At 34.7% G+C, this 20,249-nt stretch overlaps 1 protein-coding gene, 1 long non-coding RNA gene and 6 other non-coding genes across 9 annotated transcripts; all 8 read left to right on the top strand.

The window, feature by feature from the left end:
* The first annotated feature begins 316 nt into the window (after positions 1-316).
* LOC136212271 (uncharacterized) lies at positions 317-2,840 on the top strand. 2 transcript variants are annotated; one of them, XR_010679447.1, is made up of 5 exons: positions 317-686; positions 905-1,136; positions 1,214-1,336; positions 2,413-2,575; positions 2,653-2,840. It is a non-coding gene; the product is annotated as an uncharacterized lncRNA (long non-coding RNA). The 2 variants fall into 2 exon arrangements; XR_010679441.1 differs by having other exon boundaries at positions 2,380-2,575.
* A 7,502-nt stretch (positions 2,841-10,342) lies between these two features.
* Positions 10,343-11,583, top strand: LOC136208776 (uncharacterized). The gene is made up of 2 exons (XM_065999986.1): positions 10,343-10,534; positions 10,742-11,583. The coding sequence occupies exons 1-2, from the start codon at positions 10,411-10,413 to the stop codon at positions 11,503-11,505; spliced, it is 888 nt and encodes a 295-aa protein (XP_065856058.1). The 5' UTR covers positions 10,343-10,410; the 3' UTR covers positions 11,506-11,583.
* Positions 11,584-12,961: 1,378 nt separating this feature from the next.
* TRNAA-AGC (transfer RNA alanine (anticodon AGC)) lies at positions 12,962-13,034 on the top strand. The gene has a single exon. It is a non-coding gene; the product is annotated as a tRNA-Ala (tRNA).
* Positions 13,035-13,508: 474 nt separating this feature from the next.
* TRNAA-AGC (transfer RNA alanine (anticodon AGC)) lies at positions 13,509-13,581 on the top strand. Its single transcript has one exon. It is a non-coding gene; the product is annotated as a tRNA-Ala (tRNA).
* Positions 13,582-14,303: 722 nt separating this feature from the next.
* Positions 14,304-14,376, top strand: TRNAA-AGC (transfer RNA alanine (anticodon AGC)). Its single transcript has one exon. It is a non-coding gene; the product is annotated as a tRNA-Ala (tRNA).
* Positions 14,377-15,707: 1,331 nt separating this feature from the next.
* On the top strand, positions 15,708-15,780 carry TRNAA-AGC (transfer RNA alanine (anticodon AGC)). Its single transcript has one exon. It is a non-coding gene; the product is annotated as a tRNA-Ala (tRNA).
* Positions 15,781-17,178: 1,398 nt separating this feature from the next.
* On the top strand, positions 17,179-17,251 carry TRNAA-AGC (transfer RNA alanine (anticodon AGC)). Its single transcript has one exon. It is a non-coding gene; the product is annotated as a tRNA-Ala (tRNA).
* Positions 17,252-17,725: 474 nt separating this feature from the next.
* TRNAA-AGC (transfer RNA alanine (anticodon AGC)) lies at positions 17,726-17,798 on the top strand. Its single transcript has one exon. It is a non-coding gene; the product is annotated as a tRNA-Ala (tRNA).
* The last annotated feature ends 2,451 nt before the right edge of the window (positions 17,799-20,249 follow it).

Raw genomic sequence — 20,249 nt, 5'->3', positions numbered from 1 at the left:
TTTGTGACACGCTTTTATAAAAACGACACAAGTAGTGTGTTATTTTTGTGTCGTTCCTTTTTAAAAGTGCGAGACAATTAATACAAACTACTATTATTAAAAAAAAGGATGAAAATTAAATAGCATGTACATACATATAAACTTAAAAAACTATCCTATATAAATTAATTAAAAATAAAATCAACTAAAAATTATATATTTGATATGTAAATATAGACAATTGAACCTCTGACTAATGAAACACTATCAAATCAAATGTCTTAACCATCTGAACAAATTTTATTTCTTATCAACCATTCACTAATTATTATGAATATTAAATTTTTTAAATATATATTGAAAAATTAGATTGTTTTCCGCTCTTATTCTTTTCTTTCTTATCTCTATTTGTGCAAGAACCCTAAAAACTTAGATAAAAAAAACGATCTTATTGTCGCTTCTCTCTGTTTGCGCAAAGAACCGATTTCCCTAATCTTCTGTTCTTTCTTCTTGCTTCTGCGATTAAAACCTAAACCATTTCTTCCTTCTGCGATTAAACCCATTTAATTTCACGAAGAACCCTAGACCCATTTCGTTCGAGTTTAAGTTTGCTTGAGTTCCTCCGTCTGCTTGAGTTCGTTCGAGTTCAAGTTGGCTTGAGTTCCTCAGTTTGCTTGAGTTCGTTCGAGTTCTTTGCTTTGAATCTGGTATATCCTCTTTCTCTTACTAGTGAGATTTATTTTGCATATTCTAGTGTATGAGTCAGTTGAAGGTACACTATGGGTATCTTGCTATTTTTTAGTAATTTTTGCTTTGGAGCCATGTCCAGGTTTCACAATTTTTACTTGTTAATTTGTACATGTAGTTTTCCTCTGTTCTGTAATTGTGTTTATTTGGTTGCTCATCTGACCTTACCTTTTACTAGAGGAAGGAGAGTGGTGGATTGCATAGCTTGCTCCATGATTGCTTCACCAATTACTTTCTCCATGATTGCTTGGCAAGTTTCTAAAGAGGAATGATGATGTTGCTTCATCAATTGCAGATGACATTAGTGAAGATAGAGTGATTGCCCTTCGCAAGCGTGCTGAACTGGATTCCAAATACTTTGTTATCTTCAATGCTAGTGATTCTACACAGTTTAAACAGTCCATCAACAAGTATGTCATTTCTGATCAGCTGTTTCAAACAGTTTCTCTGTTAATCCTTGTATTAATTTTGAGCAACAATTTTGCAGGCTGACCACCATATTTGCTGAATTAGCCAATACATATTACAGAGATGAAGGACGCAGGATTAAAACATGTGTTGAAAGAAGAGTTTCAATTCTAATGAGTTAAATGTTCGCTATTGCTTCAAAGTAAGGATCTTTATATTTTCTTGGTTCAAATATGTTTGATTGCCTAGGTTTTGCATGATAAAGGGATTGTTGAATCATGTTAGTCAAGTTTAACATGCTGCATTCCAAATATATCAGTAGTATATTATCTGCCTAGCTGTAAAACTTCCAATTTTATCTGCTGTAAGCGAAAGTAGTCAATTTGAAACATGATCAATTATGTCGCTGTGTTCTCGAAAGTGATTACTACTGAAAGCTTAACTGATCAATCCGGAGTTTGCTTTCACTAAATGGAAGGGCCTTACAGATATCCCAAAGATGTAATCTACAGTATCGGACACAAGCGCAGAGGTTAGTGCCTCTATAAGTGTGAGGCGGGCGATGTCAGCCAGGCACACGCTTGGGTAGCTTTGCGCCTTGACGCAACGCGCGCCTAGGCACTATTTTAGGGGGTTTTGAGGGTTTTTCAGCTTCTAATCACAGCCACAGGAAATCTTTAGGATTAAGGGCTCAGATTAAATTAAAAAAAGAAAGAAGCAGAAGATTATGATGATGATGAGAGTGAGAACCTTGAAGAAGAATATGATGATGGAGGAGATGATATTGATGATGGTGACTTTGAAAGTAGTTATTATTAGACTATTAGTTAGTAACTTAGCGTTCAGTTGACGTTGAACTTTGGTCTTTGGTTTAGATTTAAATTTTATTATGAATTATAATTCTATTAGTACTTAATTAGAATTATCTCATGCATTTTATGATTAAAATTGTTGTTATTTGACTAATACTATTTGTGTCATTTTAGAAATGTTAAGTGTTGTTATTTATAATTTAATATGTTATTTTGTTTTGGTGCCCCTTGTGTCGCTCGGGTGCGCTCCTAAGCCTTGCGGCTTGCGCCTAGGCTCCAAGACCCCCTTGCGCCTTGCGCCTTTCACAACTATGGAACTAGACCATCATTAGGTGTATTTTGTTTGCTTAACTGGAGAATAATTTAATTAAACTGCCAGCTGCCATGATATGTTATGATTTTTCACTCAAATTCTCGTACAAAATTTAATCAGGTCATGTTTCTTATTCCATTGAATTACAAGTAGCTAGTAACTACCTGAAGGAGAAGCGGACATCTTTTGAGCTTACAGTTTCAATGTTTCCAACTGCTGATGAGATTGATGGAAGTACTGAAGTTGTGGCACCTTACATATATGTGGGTCAGTTTGCTAGATTACTTGAGCAAGGAGATGCAGTTGTAATGCAACCGTAAGTCTTGACTAATCAAAACCCTAATATGCTTTAATTAATCTTTGCAGCTAATGTTAGGTTTTTTTACTTTGCAGTCTTACTGATGAAGAGTACCTTCGTTATGCTATTACAGAAGGGAAAAAATGTCAAGATTCCTTTGAAATTATTGCTCTCCATAAAAAAGCTCATGAAACATATGTAAATCTCAAAGCTCGGAGGATGGCTTCTCTTTGTGGTTTCCAGATGTGATTATAGTTTAATATTAGAGCTCCATTCAATCCAAAAAAAAAATATATATTTTTTAAAATAATATCAATATTTTGCGTCGCGCGTGAGGAAGGAGCGATACAAAGTGTACCAGATTAATCAGGAAGTTTGTGTCGCGCACCCTTGGAGCGCGTCACAAGAATTATCATATGTTGTGTCGCGCACTCTAAAAGCGCGTCACAAGAGTTATCGCTCTATTGTATCGCGCTTGACAAGTGCGACACAACAGATGAGTAGCTTGTGTCGCTCTCAAGAGCGATGCAAAGTTCTTGTGTCGCACCCCTGTTGTGTCGCACTTTAACAACATGAAAAAGTGCGACACAAGTAAGCATTTCTGTACTAGTGATGCTCTCGAATTTCTTTGTCTACCCATGGCATGTCTTCGTATGACCAAGTGAAAGCCCCACATGTTTCTTTAACATTTTTATTGTCTCGACTCTTTCTTTAGAGGTTAAATCACTCGATATATAAATATTTTTAGGAATTTCCTATGTATCGAGATTAATATCAATTAAAGATGAGTTATGGATGCTGAAAATACTCTTAGAAGACTCTAATACATGCATAAGACCATTATTAGGGATATCACACAAGTAAGCAAATTGGGAGTTCATTGCATTAAACTTGAAAAAACAGATATTGTCAAAGCGGAAAATAGAAGATACATTTATATTGAAATCCTCCTCCACAAGCGGAGAGGCTTCTTTTTCAATCTCCTGATGCAAGAAGTCCTCGAGGTCTGCAGATAATTCTTCCATCTTCTTCTCAAGTTTCTCTCGAGTTATTATAGCTCTCTACCTTCATGACCATGATGTAGGCCTCCTTAAAAGTCGCGAGCTTTTGAGACTTTATTGCATCACCAAACACAGGAAGAGCCCCATACATCAACTTCATGAATGTCAGGCTTGTTCTTGAGAAGCATCATCTTCTCCATCCATCTTTTGAAGTATTCATCATAGGGTTCGTTATGCTCTTGTTTTACCATTTGTTGGTCACTCAACTCAACCTTCATATAGGTATGGTACTTATAGTGCTGGACAAAAGCATTTGACAATAAGGAAGCCAATATGCACTTCCTCAAACGAGTTGTTATACATGCTAAAGCTTCATCCTCTAGAGTTGTGGAAAATAGGTTGACAAGTTGAGACTTTGTTGGTCGAACACTCATCATCATCCTCGTGTATAGTTTCAAATAAGAGACTGGCTCTCCCGTGCCATTGTATGTGGGCAGCTTCGACATCTGAAACCCCATAGGGAAAGTCTCTACACCCTTTTCACAAAGCGCATCAACATCCATCTTTTGCTCGGAGGTCGATATAACTAGAGCTTCACATTGCACAATTTCTCAATTTTGGTTTGAGTCAGTGCTTTCGTCTGAACTACCGTAACACAAACCCTTTTTGAATTATTATATCGTGACTGTCTGTTTTACTAGCCGATATTTTGTAGTACGAGACCAGATTGAGGCACTAGAAGCACCTGAAACTGGTAATACACATCAGTGTGATGCCTATGACTCTATTATGCATGATAGATGGGATGTATGATGACAGATGATGTTTAACACAACAGACACATGTGAGAATAAGCCAACTAATAAGGGACAAACAACGAATATGAGTGACACTTGATGAGATATGAGCGATGAACAACGAATAGACAAATATATTTACGCATTATGTGAATGACTTGTGACTCTTTTGAGCTAGGTGTAGCTCTAGGTGTCATAATGACTGACAAATGAACATCGTAATGGCGTAGTTAGGTACTATTTGCCATCTGGGTACATGGGGTAAGACCGATAATATGATGATGTATTTTGGACTTCCTCAAAATAACAACTCATACGTGAAAGACTCTTGGAGCATGTGGCGACATACTTGGTATGTCATATTATGATTCAAAGTATAGCATAAGATGCAATGACGACATACAGGATATGTCACACCTAAATGACATTGGGTATGAAGAGAAGAGAAGATGACGAACGTTGATAAGTCTAAAAAGCGAACCTATTATCTACGGATCGACCCACTAAGACCATAAGAAATGCTTATTCAGACTGTCTAAAATTTATTTATTTATTTGGCTTGGACTTAATAATTCTATCAAGCTTCCTATGTATCCTGAATCATCTTTTAATCGGGAATCAAAGCCATGTAGTTCTACCTACATTAGTATATCTATATTTTTCTTAACTCATTAAGACTCTGATTGACACGTTGATGATTTAATTGTATATTTCACTCAGGGGCGGATTTAGGGGGGGGTCAAAGGGGGCATTTTCCCCCCTTCATCCGGGAAAAAAAATATTTTTCCCCCCAAAACGACATCGTTTTGGTTCCAACCAAAACGACGTCGTTTTGGTTTAAGGGTTTTTAAAAATTAGAAAAGAAGCAGACGCAGCGCAGCAGCATATCTTCTCGCGTTCGACTTCGCTCTTCGACAGAATAGAAGACGCCGCTTCTCCTCTCTCCTCCTCCAGCAGCAAACGGCGACGCCCATCCTCTCCTCCTCTAGTAGCGACGACGCAATGACACCTCTCATCTCCGGCCGGCCGGCCACCATCTCCAATCCGCCCCTGCTGTCATCAATCAACAGGTTAGTTTAACTTTTCTTTTGTCCTTTAATTTAAATTCTAGGTTAAACTAATTTTAGGTTAATGGATATTGATTGATAGTTAGTTTGTTCTTAATTTTAGGATATTCTCAATGTTAGGTTAATGAATATTAATTGATAGTTTTAGTTTGTTTTTAATTTTAGGTTATTCTTAATTTTAGGTTAATGGATTGAATTGGTTGAATTGATTTGGTATTATTGAATTGAATTGAATTGATTTGGTATTATTGATTGAATTGAATTGATTTAGCATTATTGATTGAATTGATTCGATATTATTGAATTGAATTGATTTGAATTGGTTTAATTCATTTATGTATGTTAATGGATAATTAGTGATCCTGGACTAAGAAAACAGATTGAAGAATTTGATGTTAACCTTAGGGATCGTGTTCGAAGAGAGTACATATCTAGAGGTCCTTGTCGACCACTTGGGCATACATTTCCTCAACGTCAATTTGGTCCATCTAAAATGGGTTTTGTCTAAAAATTTCCTAAAGTATATTTTTTTCAATTAATGTTATTTTGTCTAAAAAAAAATTACATAGAGTTTTGCCCCCTCCTCCCTCAAATCCTGGATTCACCACTGATTTCACTTTATCCTCATATGGATGGTAGGGTCTGTATCTTCCTTATACTCAGGCAAAATAGGTTACTGAACTTCTTATCGACAGACTACTCCAAGATATGATTGACAAAAAGCGAGCTTGCTCTATCTATCAAAGTTCAATGTGTGGGGATGCCATATTGGTTTAGCGCACTCTTAAGCTTTTTCATGAAGTCATTTATAGTCTCGATATGAGCTGGATGTGGTGTGCTCAAAGGAGGATGAGGTGGTGTTAGACCTGATGTATGTCTCTATGAGGGGATAGTACTATAAATAGGGATAAGAATAAGGTTATGCGTATTCTGATCCCCATGGCATAGTAGGCCTAAACGCAACATGCATATGGTGCAAGGAAAATGAAGGCATCGTCACCTCTATGGTCATACTAGGTTAAGATATGATCCATGTTCCTTCATTAAATGATGCATTCTCATTCATATATGGAAATATAAAAGGGTTTCCCAGTTTACTAATATAAGTAAATGCTACGAAGAGATCATTGACTAATTGAGAGGACGAGGCTTTGATTCGGGTAGAATCTGTGTTACTAAGAGGAGTCTGGTAGGGAGTGTTGACTGTGGGAGATGTGGTCATGGCCCGACGAACAATCTAATAATTCCAAGCTCCCTTAATCAGCATTGAGGTCATTCTTGAAAGGAGACCTAGTCAATTCACTAGCATGCTTAGGCATCATGGTATTGGTCATCATTTAGATAACTCGGTCTTCTAGTTCTACATGGGGAGGAGTACTACCTATATCCCCAAAGGAGGATAAGTCACTAGTATGTCCTACGGGAATGAATGAGATGCCAACACTCTCAGTTATGGGGTATGGTAAGAATGGCACAAGTCATGTTTGTCGCGGATGGCACTGAGGGCACCATAGTAGCTGCACTTGTGTTCATGTTAACTGCTCTTATGTGGATGCTTGAAGTATCCATGTTGAAATTATCAGCTCCGTGATCACTGCATCGATGATACCGTTGTGAGAAAATTACTTTGTCTAGAGTTCGAACTTATTAGTGAGATCCAAATTTGTGTTCGTAACTCAAACAGTTCTGAAGGAACTGAATATATGAATTAAATTTCTTCTTGAAGATGTAGATGATGGATGACTGTCCTTCTGGATAAACAAAATAACTCTTCTAATCCTGCAAACATGCAATTTGGTCAAACCTTGGGGATAGATACTCTGACACTCAAACCAGTTATGGTTTAAAAGAAATATGAGAGAAACCAACAAAACAAGAGTCTGTGAGATTATAGTATGTTGTAATATTGTGAATGAAGTTCCTACCTTTTATATATGAGTGAGAACTTCTAATCAAACTATGAGGAAAACTAATTCTATTAAGGAAATCACTATTGAAAGAGGCAATATCCTTTACTAGGCCTCAATATCTATCTTCATAGAATGTGATATGACTTTAATTAATTTTTTCTATTATGATGCTTATGTTTTATTGATGCCTTTATATTTTGGAGCCGATCAAGCAAAGTGAGGTATTATGCATTCTTCTATTATATTAAATTATATGCCAAAGTCCAATATCTATTCCACAAATGGAAATAGAATTAAGGTCTTAGGCATGGCACCATGTATTGATTGAAAGTGGGAGCAATACAATACTATGGATAAAAGAAAGTTAAATTATTGTAAAGAAAAAGTTGAAAATTCTTTGATAACTTAATTATTATTATTATTATCATATTATAAAAGCAAATCAATTATTCAGGAAACTTCCACAGTTTGATCATGTTTTTCAGATTCTTGTTATCCTTCTCTTTTAATTGGATGATCCAAATTAAAACCATTTTATCTTCATTTAAATGCGTTTTGTCATTACATAGCTAATGATAAAATACTAGCTCACTTAAATGCCAAAAAGACTTCTTCTCATCGTTGGAAATTTTATATTTTATTATATAATTCTTAAATTACTAAAAATTAAAAAAAAAACTAATACACCACTAACTCTCTGAACTTGTCCATAAAAATAGATTTGCTCTCTGAACTTTGTTAGTATCTCATCAACTTCCTAAACTTGTTTATTTCATATCACCAACTCCCTAAACTTGTCCATAAAAGTAGATTAGCTCCGTGCACTTTGTAAATGTTTCACCAATTTCATGAACTTGCTTATTCCGTAACAACTAAATACAAAAATCATAATACTAACTCTTAATCCTCATCCATTCGATCTCTCAAACCTGCAACATTAACTCTTATAATTGGTTGTTGAAAGGTATGAGAAGAGAAGAATTGCCTATGAAGATGTATTTTTAGAATTTAGGTTTATATGGTTTTTGTATTTAGTTGTTACGGAATAAGCAAGTTTAGGGAGTTGGTGAGACACTTATAACGTTTAGGGGAGCTAATATACTTTTATGGATAAATTTAGGGAGTTGGCGATACGAAATAATTAAGTTCAAGGAGCTGGTGAGACACTTACAAAGTTTAGGGAGCCAATATATTTTTATGGACAAGTTCAGGACCAGGTAATGTATTCGGCCTAAAAAAAACTTAATACATCATTTACTCCTGAACTTATCCAAAAAATTTGATTGGCCCTTGAACTTTTAAATTGTCCAGATAGCCCTCTCAACTTGCATAAAATGTTCAGTTAGCTTTCTAAACTTGTGTAAAATATAATCAATTAATCACTTGGTTGAAAAAAAAATGTAAATTGAATGCAAAAGATGTATTATACGCGTCTTAAAGTGTTATTACATAATTCACATAATAAATTAAAAAGAAAGTTATTATTTGCTCAGCTATAAAACGTGTATTCTTTTATATTAGAATTGCCGCATATTCTGAACTTGGTCGTTTTTTTTAACACATGCAATATATTTTCTGTATTTAATTTACTTTTTTAAAATTGGATGATTAATGGATTAAATTTTACAAGCTAACTAGATATTTTAAAGGGTTAATAGGTACCCAGCCCCCTAAACTTGTAACTTTTTTTCACCTGGCCCCCTCAACTTAGGGTACAACCTCTCAACCCCCTTAACTCTCCAAAAACATCACATACAACTTCTTAAACTTGTAAATTTTTTTCACCTGGCCCCCTCAACTTAGGGGACAACCTCTCAACCCTCTTAACTCTCCAAAAACATCCATACAGCCTCTTACATCCCTATATCCGGTCAAAATATTGATTTGTGTAGAAAACGCGCTTGTTGACCACACCAATGCCACATGTCATTTTTTTTCTTAAATTTTTCCATATAAATTACCCCATAATTTGGGCATCCGTAGAGTCTTCTTCCTTGATTTGCAGGTTTCCACGAAACCTTAAGTACAACATATTCACCACAAAAACATGATTCATGAGTACCCACCATGAAATCGGTTTCAAGAACAACACAAGCCCTAACCTAATTGACAAAAAAAAAATTATCTCAGAAGAAGAAAGAGGCGAATGAGAAGAATAAAAAAAAGAAGGTAGAGGAGGAATAAAGGAGATGGAGGAGATGGAGGAGATGAATACTTACTGTTGAACTTGAACCAGAGACCGATCGGAGACAGAAAAGAGGTGAATCGGAAAAGATGAAGGAATGATTTCTGAGGAGAAGAACGTTAGGGATTTAAGAAGAAAGAAGATTTTTTTACCGTTTAAGTTTCTAAAGCCACCTTCACGCGCTTTCTAATGAGTGCAATCCCAACTTATTCCATGTCAGAGCGACGCAGGCGTTAATGGGCTATATGTGATGTTTTTAGAGAGTTGAAGGGGTTGAGAGGTTGTCCCCTAAGTTGAGGGGGCCAGGTGAAAAAAAGTTGTAAGTTTAAGGAGTTGTATGTAATGTTTTTGGAGAGTTAAGGGGGTTAAGAGGTTGTCCCTTAAGTTGATGGGACCAGGTGAAAAAAAATTACAAGTTTAGGGGGTTGGATGTCTTTTAAGCCTATTTTAAAAGCAAGTTGAGTTAATATCGCAACAATGTCAATTAACCTTGCTGAACAGGTGGAAAATAGCGTTAAAAAAACAATGACCATGACAATGTTTATCCAATATATCCAAAACCTACCCAATTCTTTGTGCAACTATCCAATGAGAACATGCCACATAATAGCATCCATAGAGTAGTTCCATCCAAATAACTGGCCATAAGCATGACACATCACATAAAAAAAAAGTTGACAGTAATGCAACAAAATTATCCAAATTAGCTTTCTAAAGTACAGTGACATGTGGAATTGATATCCATTTACTTTTCAATTATACTTCCAATTTGGATGGGATGTGAGGACATGGTTTTGTGGTGCATATTAATCCTTGCATTCTTCATATATTTCTTCCAATCTCCATTATTTATTTCCTACTCTAACCACAAAACTTGTAAGAAAAAGACCATCATGGACACTTGCTTTCTCTCTTCAAATTCCTCCATTAAACCTGCAACTGGACCATTCTCCTACCCCAGAAGAAGTTTTAATCACCTCCATACCAAAAGAATTCACCTTCCATCCACCACTTTCTGTAAGTTTTTATTTCTTTCTGTATCCGATAAAATTTACCTATTCAGTGACTGATCAAATGAAATTTGATTAATTGTCGTTATATTATGAAAAAATTTATAACTTATTTAATCAATTAATTATAATGATATATGCATTAGGTTGTCTTGTCTATAGAATTTTTATGCTACCAATTAATTTTGCTTTAAATGTTGTTTGATAAATTCAGGCTGCCATTTGTCATCGTCACCTGCCGGTGATGAAAGCCACCCTTACCTTGAAGATGATTGGCGGTCATATAGGGCAAGACTCGTCGCAAATGCACAAGCATTTATGCCTAATGAGGCATCATCAGCAGTAGATCCTGATACTATAACAGAACCGGATGATCTACAAGTCCGAGTTGGAGATAAATGGGCCCACGCGATCCATGAACCCGAAAAAGGTTGTCTACTAATAGCAACAGAAAAGCTCGACGGTGTCCACATTTTCGAACGGACGGTGATCCTTCTTCTATCTGTTGGGCCAGCAGGCCCAATAGGGATAATCCTCAACAGACCATCTTTAATGTCCATCAAGGAGATGAGATCAACGGTGGTGGATGAATCAGGGATGTTTGTAGATAGGCCATTGTTCTTTGGTGGGCCGTTGGATGAAGGGCTGTTTATGGTGAGCCCAAAAGGAGAGTATGATAAGGAAAGGGTTGAAAAAAGTGGAGTTTTTGAAAAAGTAATGAGAGGGTTGTATTATGGGACTAAAGAAACTTGTGGATGTGCAGCTGAAATGGTGAAGAGAAAAGTAGTTGGGATTGGGGATTTTAGCTTCTTTGATGGGTATTGTGGATGGGAAAAAGACCAATTAAGAGAAGAAATCAATGCTGGTTATTGGACTCTTGCAGCTTCTAGCCCAGATGTAATTGGGCTTCATGGTGTTTGTAGTCATGGGCTTTGGGAAGAGGTTCTTGGCCTCATGGGCCCAAAAAAAGTATGGTGATGTTTCTATTTAGTAAACTTGAGTGTATTAGTGTATGTAACAAAAAGGGCACTTTAAGGTTATCTGATTAACTTCCAACTGATTAATCTAATTAAAAAATATGGCTTCCAACTGATTAATCTAATTAAAAAATATGGGGAAAAGTGAAAGCTGTGGATGGTACTATTAATATGAGTAATTGTAATTAAATGTACTTAAGAAAATGTATGAAGATTTCTTAGATTATTTTGGTAGGAAATTGCAATTCCAAAGTAGTTATTAAGTTTAGATGCCAATTAAATAAGAAAGATAAAGATTATTATTGTGAATTTAGATCCAAATTGATTCTTTATGAATAATTAATTAAATAATGAAGGGATGTAGCTCAGATGGAAGACGCTCATGAGGAATGATACCACTCATCTCCATTTTGGAAAAAAAAATCATAAAAAAAAGATAATTTATTATTTTAACTCATTGAAAAAATAATTAATTATAACTGTAATTGTAATATATAATATCTCTTTTCACATGTTATTAAAGTAGTGGTGTTCTTGTTCTTGTTCTTTTGTTTTTGTTTTTATTTTATTCGTTTTTTCACTTACAAATAAAAAAAGGGAAATAACTAGACGTTTAAAAATGTATTTTATTATATAGCGTTTTAAAATTTGTACATGTCATTATTACTTTACCATTCGCCATTCTCTCGTGTTGTTCATTTACCTATTTAAGAAAATTGGGTGAAACTAGGTAAATTTCATACAAAACTTCATAAAAACTATTATAGCCATTAAGGTTAATACTTCAAAACCATTTCAATCAAGTTTATATATATTGCAACTACTTTCACTCAGTTTCACCTTTAGTTTTATACTACTTGATAGTTTCAATAAAACATTAGTGTTGATGCCGCTTGATAGTTTCAATAAAATTCAAATAAGTTTAAGTTGATTCCATCTTGTTTCACTGAATATCATTAGAGGAGAAATCGAGAGAAATTTATGTAAAACCTATTGAAATTACCAATGAGTTAAATAGTGAAAGGGATGTAGCTCAGATGGTAGAGCGTTGGCTTAGCATGCGAGAAGTACGGGGATTAATACCCTGCATCTCTATTTTATTTACCGATTTAAGAACGTTGGCTGAAACTAGGTAAATTTCATACAAAAATCCATAAAAACAATCATAACTATTAGGGTTAATGCTTCAAAACAGTTTCAATCAAGTCTACATGAGCTGCAAGTACTTTCACTCACTTTCACCTAGTTTTGGAAGAATATTTGTGTGAACTTGCATTATAACCTTTTGAAACTCATGTGAAACTTGATAAACATTAGTGTTGATGCCGCTTGATAGTTTCAATCAAATTCAACTAAGTTTAAGTTGTTCCATCTTGTTTCACTGAATATCATTTCAGGTGAAATTGAGTGAAATATATGTGAAACATATTGAAATTTCCAATAAATAAAGTAATGAGGGGGATGTAGCTCAGATGGTAGAGCGCTCGCTTAGCATGCGAGAGGTACGGGGATCGATACCTCGCATCTCCATTTTGTGGTGTTCTTGTTTTTTTGTTTTTATTTTTCACTTACAAATAAAAAGCGGGTTGTATACCGCTTTTTAATTTTGTACATGTCATTATAACTTTACTATTCATCATTCTCCCATGTCGTTCATTTAACGATTTAAGAAAGTTGACTGAAACTAGGTAAATTTCATACAAACTCCATAAAAACAATTATAACTATTAGGGTTAATGCTTCAAAACAGTTTCAATCAAGTTTACATGAGTTGCAATTAGTTTCACCCAGTTTTAGAAGAATATTTGTGTGAAATTGCATTATAACATTTTGAAACTCATGTGAAACTTGATAAAACATTAGTGTTGATGTTGCTTGATAGTTTTAATCAAATTCAAATAAGTTCCAGCTGATTTCATCTTGTTTCACCGAATATCATTAGAGGTGAAAGTGGATGAAATACATGTGAAACCTATGAGAATTTCCAAGGAGTCAAATAGTGAAGGGGATGTAGCTCAGATGGTAGAGCGCTCGCTTAGCATGCGAGAGGTATGGGGATCGATACCCCGCATCTCCAATTTTTGTAGTGTTCTTGTTTTTTTTTTGTTTTTAACAAATAAAAAAAAGAGTTGTATATCGTTTTTAATTTTGTACATGACATTATTACTTTACTATTCGTCATTCTCCCATATTGTTCATTTACCGATTTAAGAAAGTTGGCTGAAACTAGCTAAATTTCATACAAAACTCCATAAAAACAATTATAAATATTAAGGTTAATGCTTCAAAACAGTTTCAATCAAGTTTACATGAGTTGCAACTACTTCACTCGGTTTCACCGAGCGTTAGAAGAATATTTGTGTGAAATTGCATTATAATCTTTTGAAACTCATGCCAAACTTAACAAAACATTAGTGTTGATGCTATTTGATAGTTTCAATCAAATTCAAATAAGTTTCAGTTGATTTCATCTTGTTTCACTGAATATCATTAGAGGTAAAATTTATGTGAAATCTATTGGAATTTCAAATGAGTGAAATAGTGAAGGGGGTGTAGTAGGGGTGTAAATTAGCCCATCTGAGCCGAACCCTATGTAAACTCAGTATCTGACCGAATCTGACCGAGCCAAGCTTTTATCGAGCTTCTTACAAGCTTTAACCAAATTCATCATACATGCATAAAATAAAATTCAAATAAGTTTAAGTTGATTCCATCTTGTTTCACCGAATATCATTAGAGGTGAAATTGAGTGAAATATATGTGAAACCTATTGAAAATTCTAATGAGACAAATAGTGAAGGGGATGTAGCTCAGATGGTAGAGCGCTCGCTTAGCATGCGAGAGGTACGGGGATCGATACCCCGCATCTCCATTTTGTGGTGTTCTTGTTTTTTTGTTTTTATTTTTCACTTACAAATAAAAAAGGGTTGTATACCGTTTTTAATTTTGTACATGCCATTATTACTTTACTATTCATCATTCTCCCATGTTGTTCATTTACCAATATAAGAAAGTTGGTTGAAACTAGGTAAATTTCATACAGACTCCATAAAAACAATTATAACTATTAGGGTTAATGCTTCAAAACAGTTTCAATCAAGTTTACATGAGTTGCAGCTACTTTCACTCAGTTTCACCCAGTTTTAGAAGAATATTTGTGTGAAATTGTATTATAACCTTTTGAAACTCATGTGGAACTTGATAAAACATTAGTGTTAACGTTGCTTGATAGTTTTAATCAAATTCAAATAAGTTCCAACTGATTTCATCTTGTTTCACTGAATATCATTAGAGGTGAAAGTGGGTGAAATTTATATGAAACCTATGAGAATTTCCAATGAGTTAATAGTGAAGGGGATGTAGCTCTGATGGTAGAGCACTTGCTTAGCATACGAGAGGTATGAGGATCGATACCCCGTATCTTCTTTTTGATGGTGTTCTGAGTTTTTTTTTTGTTTTTTTTTTCACTTACAAATAAAAAAAGGGTTGTATACCGTTTTTAATTTTGTACATGCCATTATTACTTTACTATTCATCATTCTCTCATGTTGTTCATTTACCGATTTAAGAAAGTTGGCTGAAACTAGGTAAATTTCATACAAAACTCCATAAAAACAATTATAACTATTAGGGTTAAGGCTTCAAAACAGTTTCAATCAAGTTTACATGAGTTGCAACTACTTTCACTTGGTTTCACCTAGTTTTAAAAGAATATTTATGTGAAATTGCATTATAATCTTTTGAAACTCAAGCCAAACTTGATAAAATATTAGTGTTGTTGCTACTTGATAGTTTCAATCAAATTCAAATAAGTTTCCGTTGATTTCATCTTGTTTCACTGAATATCAATAGAGGTGAAATTGAGTGAAATTTATGTGAAATCTATTGGAATTTCAAATGAGTCAAATAGTGAAGGGGGTGTAGTAGGGGTGTAAATTAGCCCGGATGAGCCGAACCTTAGGTCGCCTCAGTATCGGCTCGTTAATATCTCGAGCCGAGCCTTTTCGATTCGAGTTTTGACGATCTTTGACCGAGAGACGTGCTTTGATCGAATCTGACCGAACTGAGCTTTTATCGAGCTTCTAACGAGCTTTAACCAAATTCATCATACATGCATAAAATAAAATTCAAATAAGTCTACAGGTGAAATTGAGTGAAATATATGTGAAACCTATTGAAATTTCCAATAAGTCAAGTAGTGAGGGGGATGTAGCTCAGATGGTAGAGCGCTCGCTTAGCATGCGAGAGGTACGGGGATCGATTCCCCGCATCTCCATTTTGTGGTGTTCTTGTTTTTTTGTTTTTATTTTTCACTTACAAATAAAAAGCGGGTTGTATACCGCTTTTTAATTTTGTACATGTCATTATAACTTTACTATTCATCATTCTCCCATGTCGTTCATTTACCGATTTAAGAAAGTTGGCTGAAACTAGGTAAATTTCATACAAAACTCCATAAAAACAATTATAACTATTAGGGTTAAGGCTTCAAAACAGTTTCAATCAAGTTTACATGAGTTGCAACTACTTTCACTTGGTTTCACCTAGTTTTAAAAGAATATTTATGTGAAATTGCATTATAATCTTTTGAAACTCAAGCCAAACTTGATAAAATATTAGTGTTGTTGCTACTTGATAGTTTCAATCAAATTCAAATAAGTTTCAGTTGATTTCATCTTGTTTCACTGAATATCAATAAAGGTGAAATTGAGTGAAATTTATGTGAAATCTATTGGAATTTCAAATGAGTCCAATAGTGAAGGGGGGTGTGGTAGGGGTGTAAATTAGCCCGGATGAGCCGAACCTTAGGTCGCCTCAGTATCGGCTCGTTAATATCTCGAGCTGAGCCTTTTCGATTCGAGTTTTGACGATCTTTGACCGATAGACGTGCTTTGATCGAATCTGACCGAACCGAGCTTTTATCAAGCTTCTAACGAGCTTTAACCAAATTCATCATACATGCATAAAATAAAATTCAAATAAGTTTAAGTTGTTCCATCTTGTTTCCTACAGGTGAAATTGAGTGAAATATATGTGAAACCTATTGAAATTTCCAATAAGTCATGTAGTGAGGGGGATGTAGCTCAGATGGTAGAGCGCTCGCTTAGCATGCGAGAGGTACGGGGATCGATACCCTGCAAGTTTACATGAGTTGCAACTACTTCACTTGGTTTCACCGAGCGTTAGAAGAATATTTGTGTGAAATTGCATTATAATCTTTTGAAACTCATGCCAAACTTAACAAAACATTAGTGTTGATGCTATTTGATAGTTTCAATCAAATTCAAATAAGTTTCAGTTGATTTCATCTTGTTTCACTGAATATCATTAGAGGTAAAATTTATGTGAAATCTATTGGAATTTCAAATGATTCAAATAGTGAAGGGGGCCCATCTGAGCCGAACCCTATGTAAACTCAGTATCGGCTCGTTAATATCTCGAGCCGAGCCTTTTCGATTCGAGTTTTGAGGAGCTTTGACCGAGACGTGCTTTGACCGAATCTGACCGAGCCGAGCTTTTATCGAGCTTCTAACGAGCTTTAACCAAATTCATCATACATGCATAAAATAAAATTCAAATAAGTTTAAGTTGATTCCATCTTGTTTCACTGAATATCATTAGAGGTGAAATTTATGTGAAACCTATTGAAATTTCCAATAAATAAAGTAGTGAGGGGGATGTAGCTCAGATGGTAGAGCGCTCGCTTAGCATGCGAGAGGTACGAGGATCGATACCCCGCATCTCCATTTTGTGGTGTTCTTGTTTTTTTGTTTTTATTTTTCACTTACAAATAAAAAGCGGGTTGTATACCGCTTTTTAATTTTGTACATGTCATTATAACTTTACTATTCATCATTCTCCCATGTCGTTCATTTAACGATTTAAGAAAGTTGACTGAAACTAGGTAAATTTCATACAAACTCCATAAAAACAATTATAACTATTAGGGTTAATGCTTCAAAACAGTTTCAATCAAGTTTACATGAGTTGCAATTAGTTTCACCCAGTTTTAGAAGAATATTTGTGTGAAATTGCATTATAACATTTTGAAACTCATGTGAAACTTGATAAAACATTAGTGTTGATGTTGCTTGATAGTTTTAATCAAATTCAAATAAGTTCCAGCTGATTTCATCTTGTTTCACCGAATATCATTAGAGGTGAAAGTGGGTGAAATACATGTGAAACCTATGAGAATTTCCAAGGAGTCAAATAGTGAAGGGGATGTAGCTCAGATGGTAGAGCGCTCGCTTAGCATGCGAGAGGTATGGGGATCGATACCCCGCATCTCCAATTTTTGTAATGTTCTTGTTTTTTTTTGTTTTTTTTTTCAATAACAAATAAAAAAAAGAGTTGTATATCGTTTTTAATTTTGTACATGACATTATTACTTTACTATTCGTCATTCTCCCATATTGTTCATTTACCGATTTAAGAAAGTTGGCTGAAACTAGCTAAATTTCATACAAAACTCCATAAAAACAATTATAAATATTAAGGTTAATGCTTCAAAACAGTTTCAATCAAGTTTACATGAGTTGCAACTACTTCACTCGGTTTCACCGAGCGTTAGAAGAATATTTGTGTGAAATTGCATTATAATCTTTTGAAACTCATGCCAAACTTAACAAAACATTAGTGTTGATGCTATTTGATAGTTTCAATCAAATTCAAATAAGTTTCAGTTGATTTCATCTTGTTTCACTGAATATCATTAGAGGTAAAATTTATGTGAAATCTATTGGAATTTCAAATGAGTGAAATAGTGAAGGGGGTGTAGATTAGCCCATCTGAGCCGAACCCTATGTAAACTCAGTATCTGACCGAATCTGACCGAGCCAAGCTTTTATCGAGCTTCTTACAAGCTTTAACCAAATTCATCATACATGCATAAAATAATTCAAATAAGTTTAAGTTACGGGGATCGATACCCCGCATCTCCATTTTGTGGTGTTCTTGTTTTTTTGTTTTTATTTTTCACTTACAAATAAAAAAGGGTTGTATACCGTTTTTAATTTTGTAAAATAGTTTCAAGTGAACTGAAATTACCTTCAATAAAGGGAAAATTACAAGTGAGATATGGTTTCTACTAAGGTCCATTTAAATTACAAGTGAAAATCCATAATCAACCAAACAAATAAAGGGATCCTTAGTCTCTATCTCCTGCCTCTGATTTTTGGTGAAATAAATCAAAACAACTTCTAAATAGAAAGTTATAGTGATTAAAAAAACCAATAAAAAACACACTATCATCATGTGAAACAATATGTAAAAATCCTGGATTAGAATAGTAAAAGAATTCCCAACTTGGAACTACTATATAATCTTTTCAAACATCCCAAAAGAAGTAAAAACGGTCTTCTAGATAATATCTACACAGAATGAAAATAGATTTCCACGAACCAAAATATTGGGTGAAGCCTATCCCTACTTTACTTACACTTCAAATGTATTCTATGATCATGTATCCAAAATAGATTCTCCAACCAGATTCAGGCCTAAAAGTAACAGAGAACAAAGTATGAATAAATAGCTAAATATGACTCACTACCATTGATTATGTCAAAACCAATCCAATGCCTAAAAACAGGAAAGACTATTACCTTTGAAGCCATAGCTAATCAAGTCATAGTTTCAACTTGAAGCCCTTCGACAAGAAATCATCTCTAAGAAACAGAAACCAATCAAAATCAACTATGGAATTATATATGCATATGCACATTGTAAGAAATCAAAAGTACCTCTTTTTCTTTCCCTTGCTACTACTAGCTTTGTTGGAACTTGCTTTCTTGGTATTATGTTGTAGGGAAGCATTGAGAGGAACAAGACTCCGATGAAAAACATGACCTCCAAATGGTACTAGACAAGGTTTCTTCCCTGCATTCCCATTAGAAATTCATCTCCATTCTTTGAGAAAGGTAATGTTGTCATACCTTTAAAATTACATGAGAGAAGGTTTGGTCTCACAGAAACAAGTTTACTCCAAGACTCCTTCACTCCATATTCCCTCATCACCCAAATCTCAAAGCCCTTAGGAATACCATAGCTTGCATATATTGACAGCCTTCTTCCAATATCCATGAAAGAGGTGATAAGAAAGCTCAGTTTTACAAAGTGAACAAAAAAAACCCTAAATCAATCGAAAATTGGGGGAACATACTTAAAATGGAGAATCAACAGCAACATGATGTCTTCAATGAGGTTAGGCGACTCTGATCTATATCTGATGGCCCCGGCGATTCCTCATGGCACCTGTCTATAGAGTTGCAGTAACAACAGTTCTCAACAAGATTTGAGAGAGTGATAGAAAGAAAGAGAAAAGAGGAATTAGTAATATAAAAAAAGATAAAGCCCAACAATACTTACCAGATAGATTTGAGAATGGCCGGAGAATAAGACATCTAGAGATGCTGGGGAGATAGATAGGATTCCAGATTTCGGAGATGGAGATGGAGGGAGTTAAGTGAGATGGATTAAAGAGAAATGGACAGACAAAATGAGAAATTAGGTTTTCATTTTTATATCCCGTCTAAAAGATTGGGTGCGTTAAAATTTTAGGAACTTTTTTCTCCCCCGCTTTCTAATATTTGGTTGTCGCTTTTTTGGTTTTTAGTTAACAATGACAGTCATTTATATGGAGTGTCGTCTGATGGTGAAGTGACTTTTCCATTAAAATCGCGTTTTTTTGAGATGACAGAAGACTGTAATCGTAATGTCATCTGAGAATCGAGCGTGTTTTTAATT

The sequence above is a fragment of the Euphorbia lathyris genome, chromosome 1, assembly GCF_963576675.1.
Source record: "Euphorbia lathyris chromosome 1, ddEupLath1.1, whole genome shotgun sequence".
Classification (NCBI taxonomy): Eukaryota; Viridiplantae; Streptophyta; class Magnoliopsida; order Malpighiales; family Euphorbiaceae; genus Euphorbia; species Euphorbia lathyris.
Note: the sequence above shows the minus strand (reverse complement) of the source record. Positions and strands in the feature narration are given on the sequence as shown.

Coding starts and splice junctions, on each gene's coding strand:
- LOC136208776 (XM_065999986.1), top strand. CDS start 10,411: ATGGACACTTGCTTTCTCTCTTCAAATTCCTCCATTAAACCTGCAACT. Junction 10,535..10,741: donor CCTTCCATCCACCACTTTCT/GTAAGTTTTTAT, acceptor TGATAAATTCAG/GCTGCCATTTGTCATCGTCA.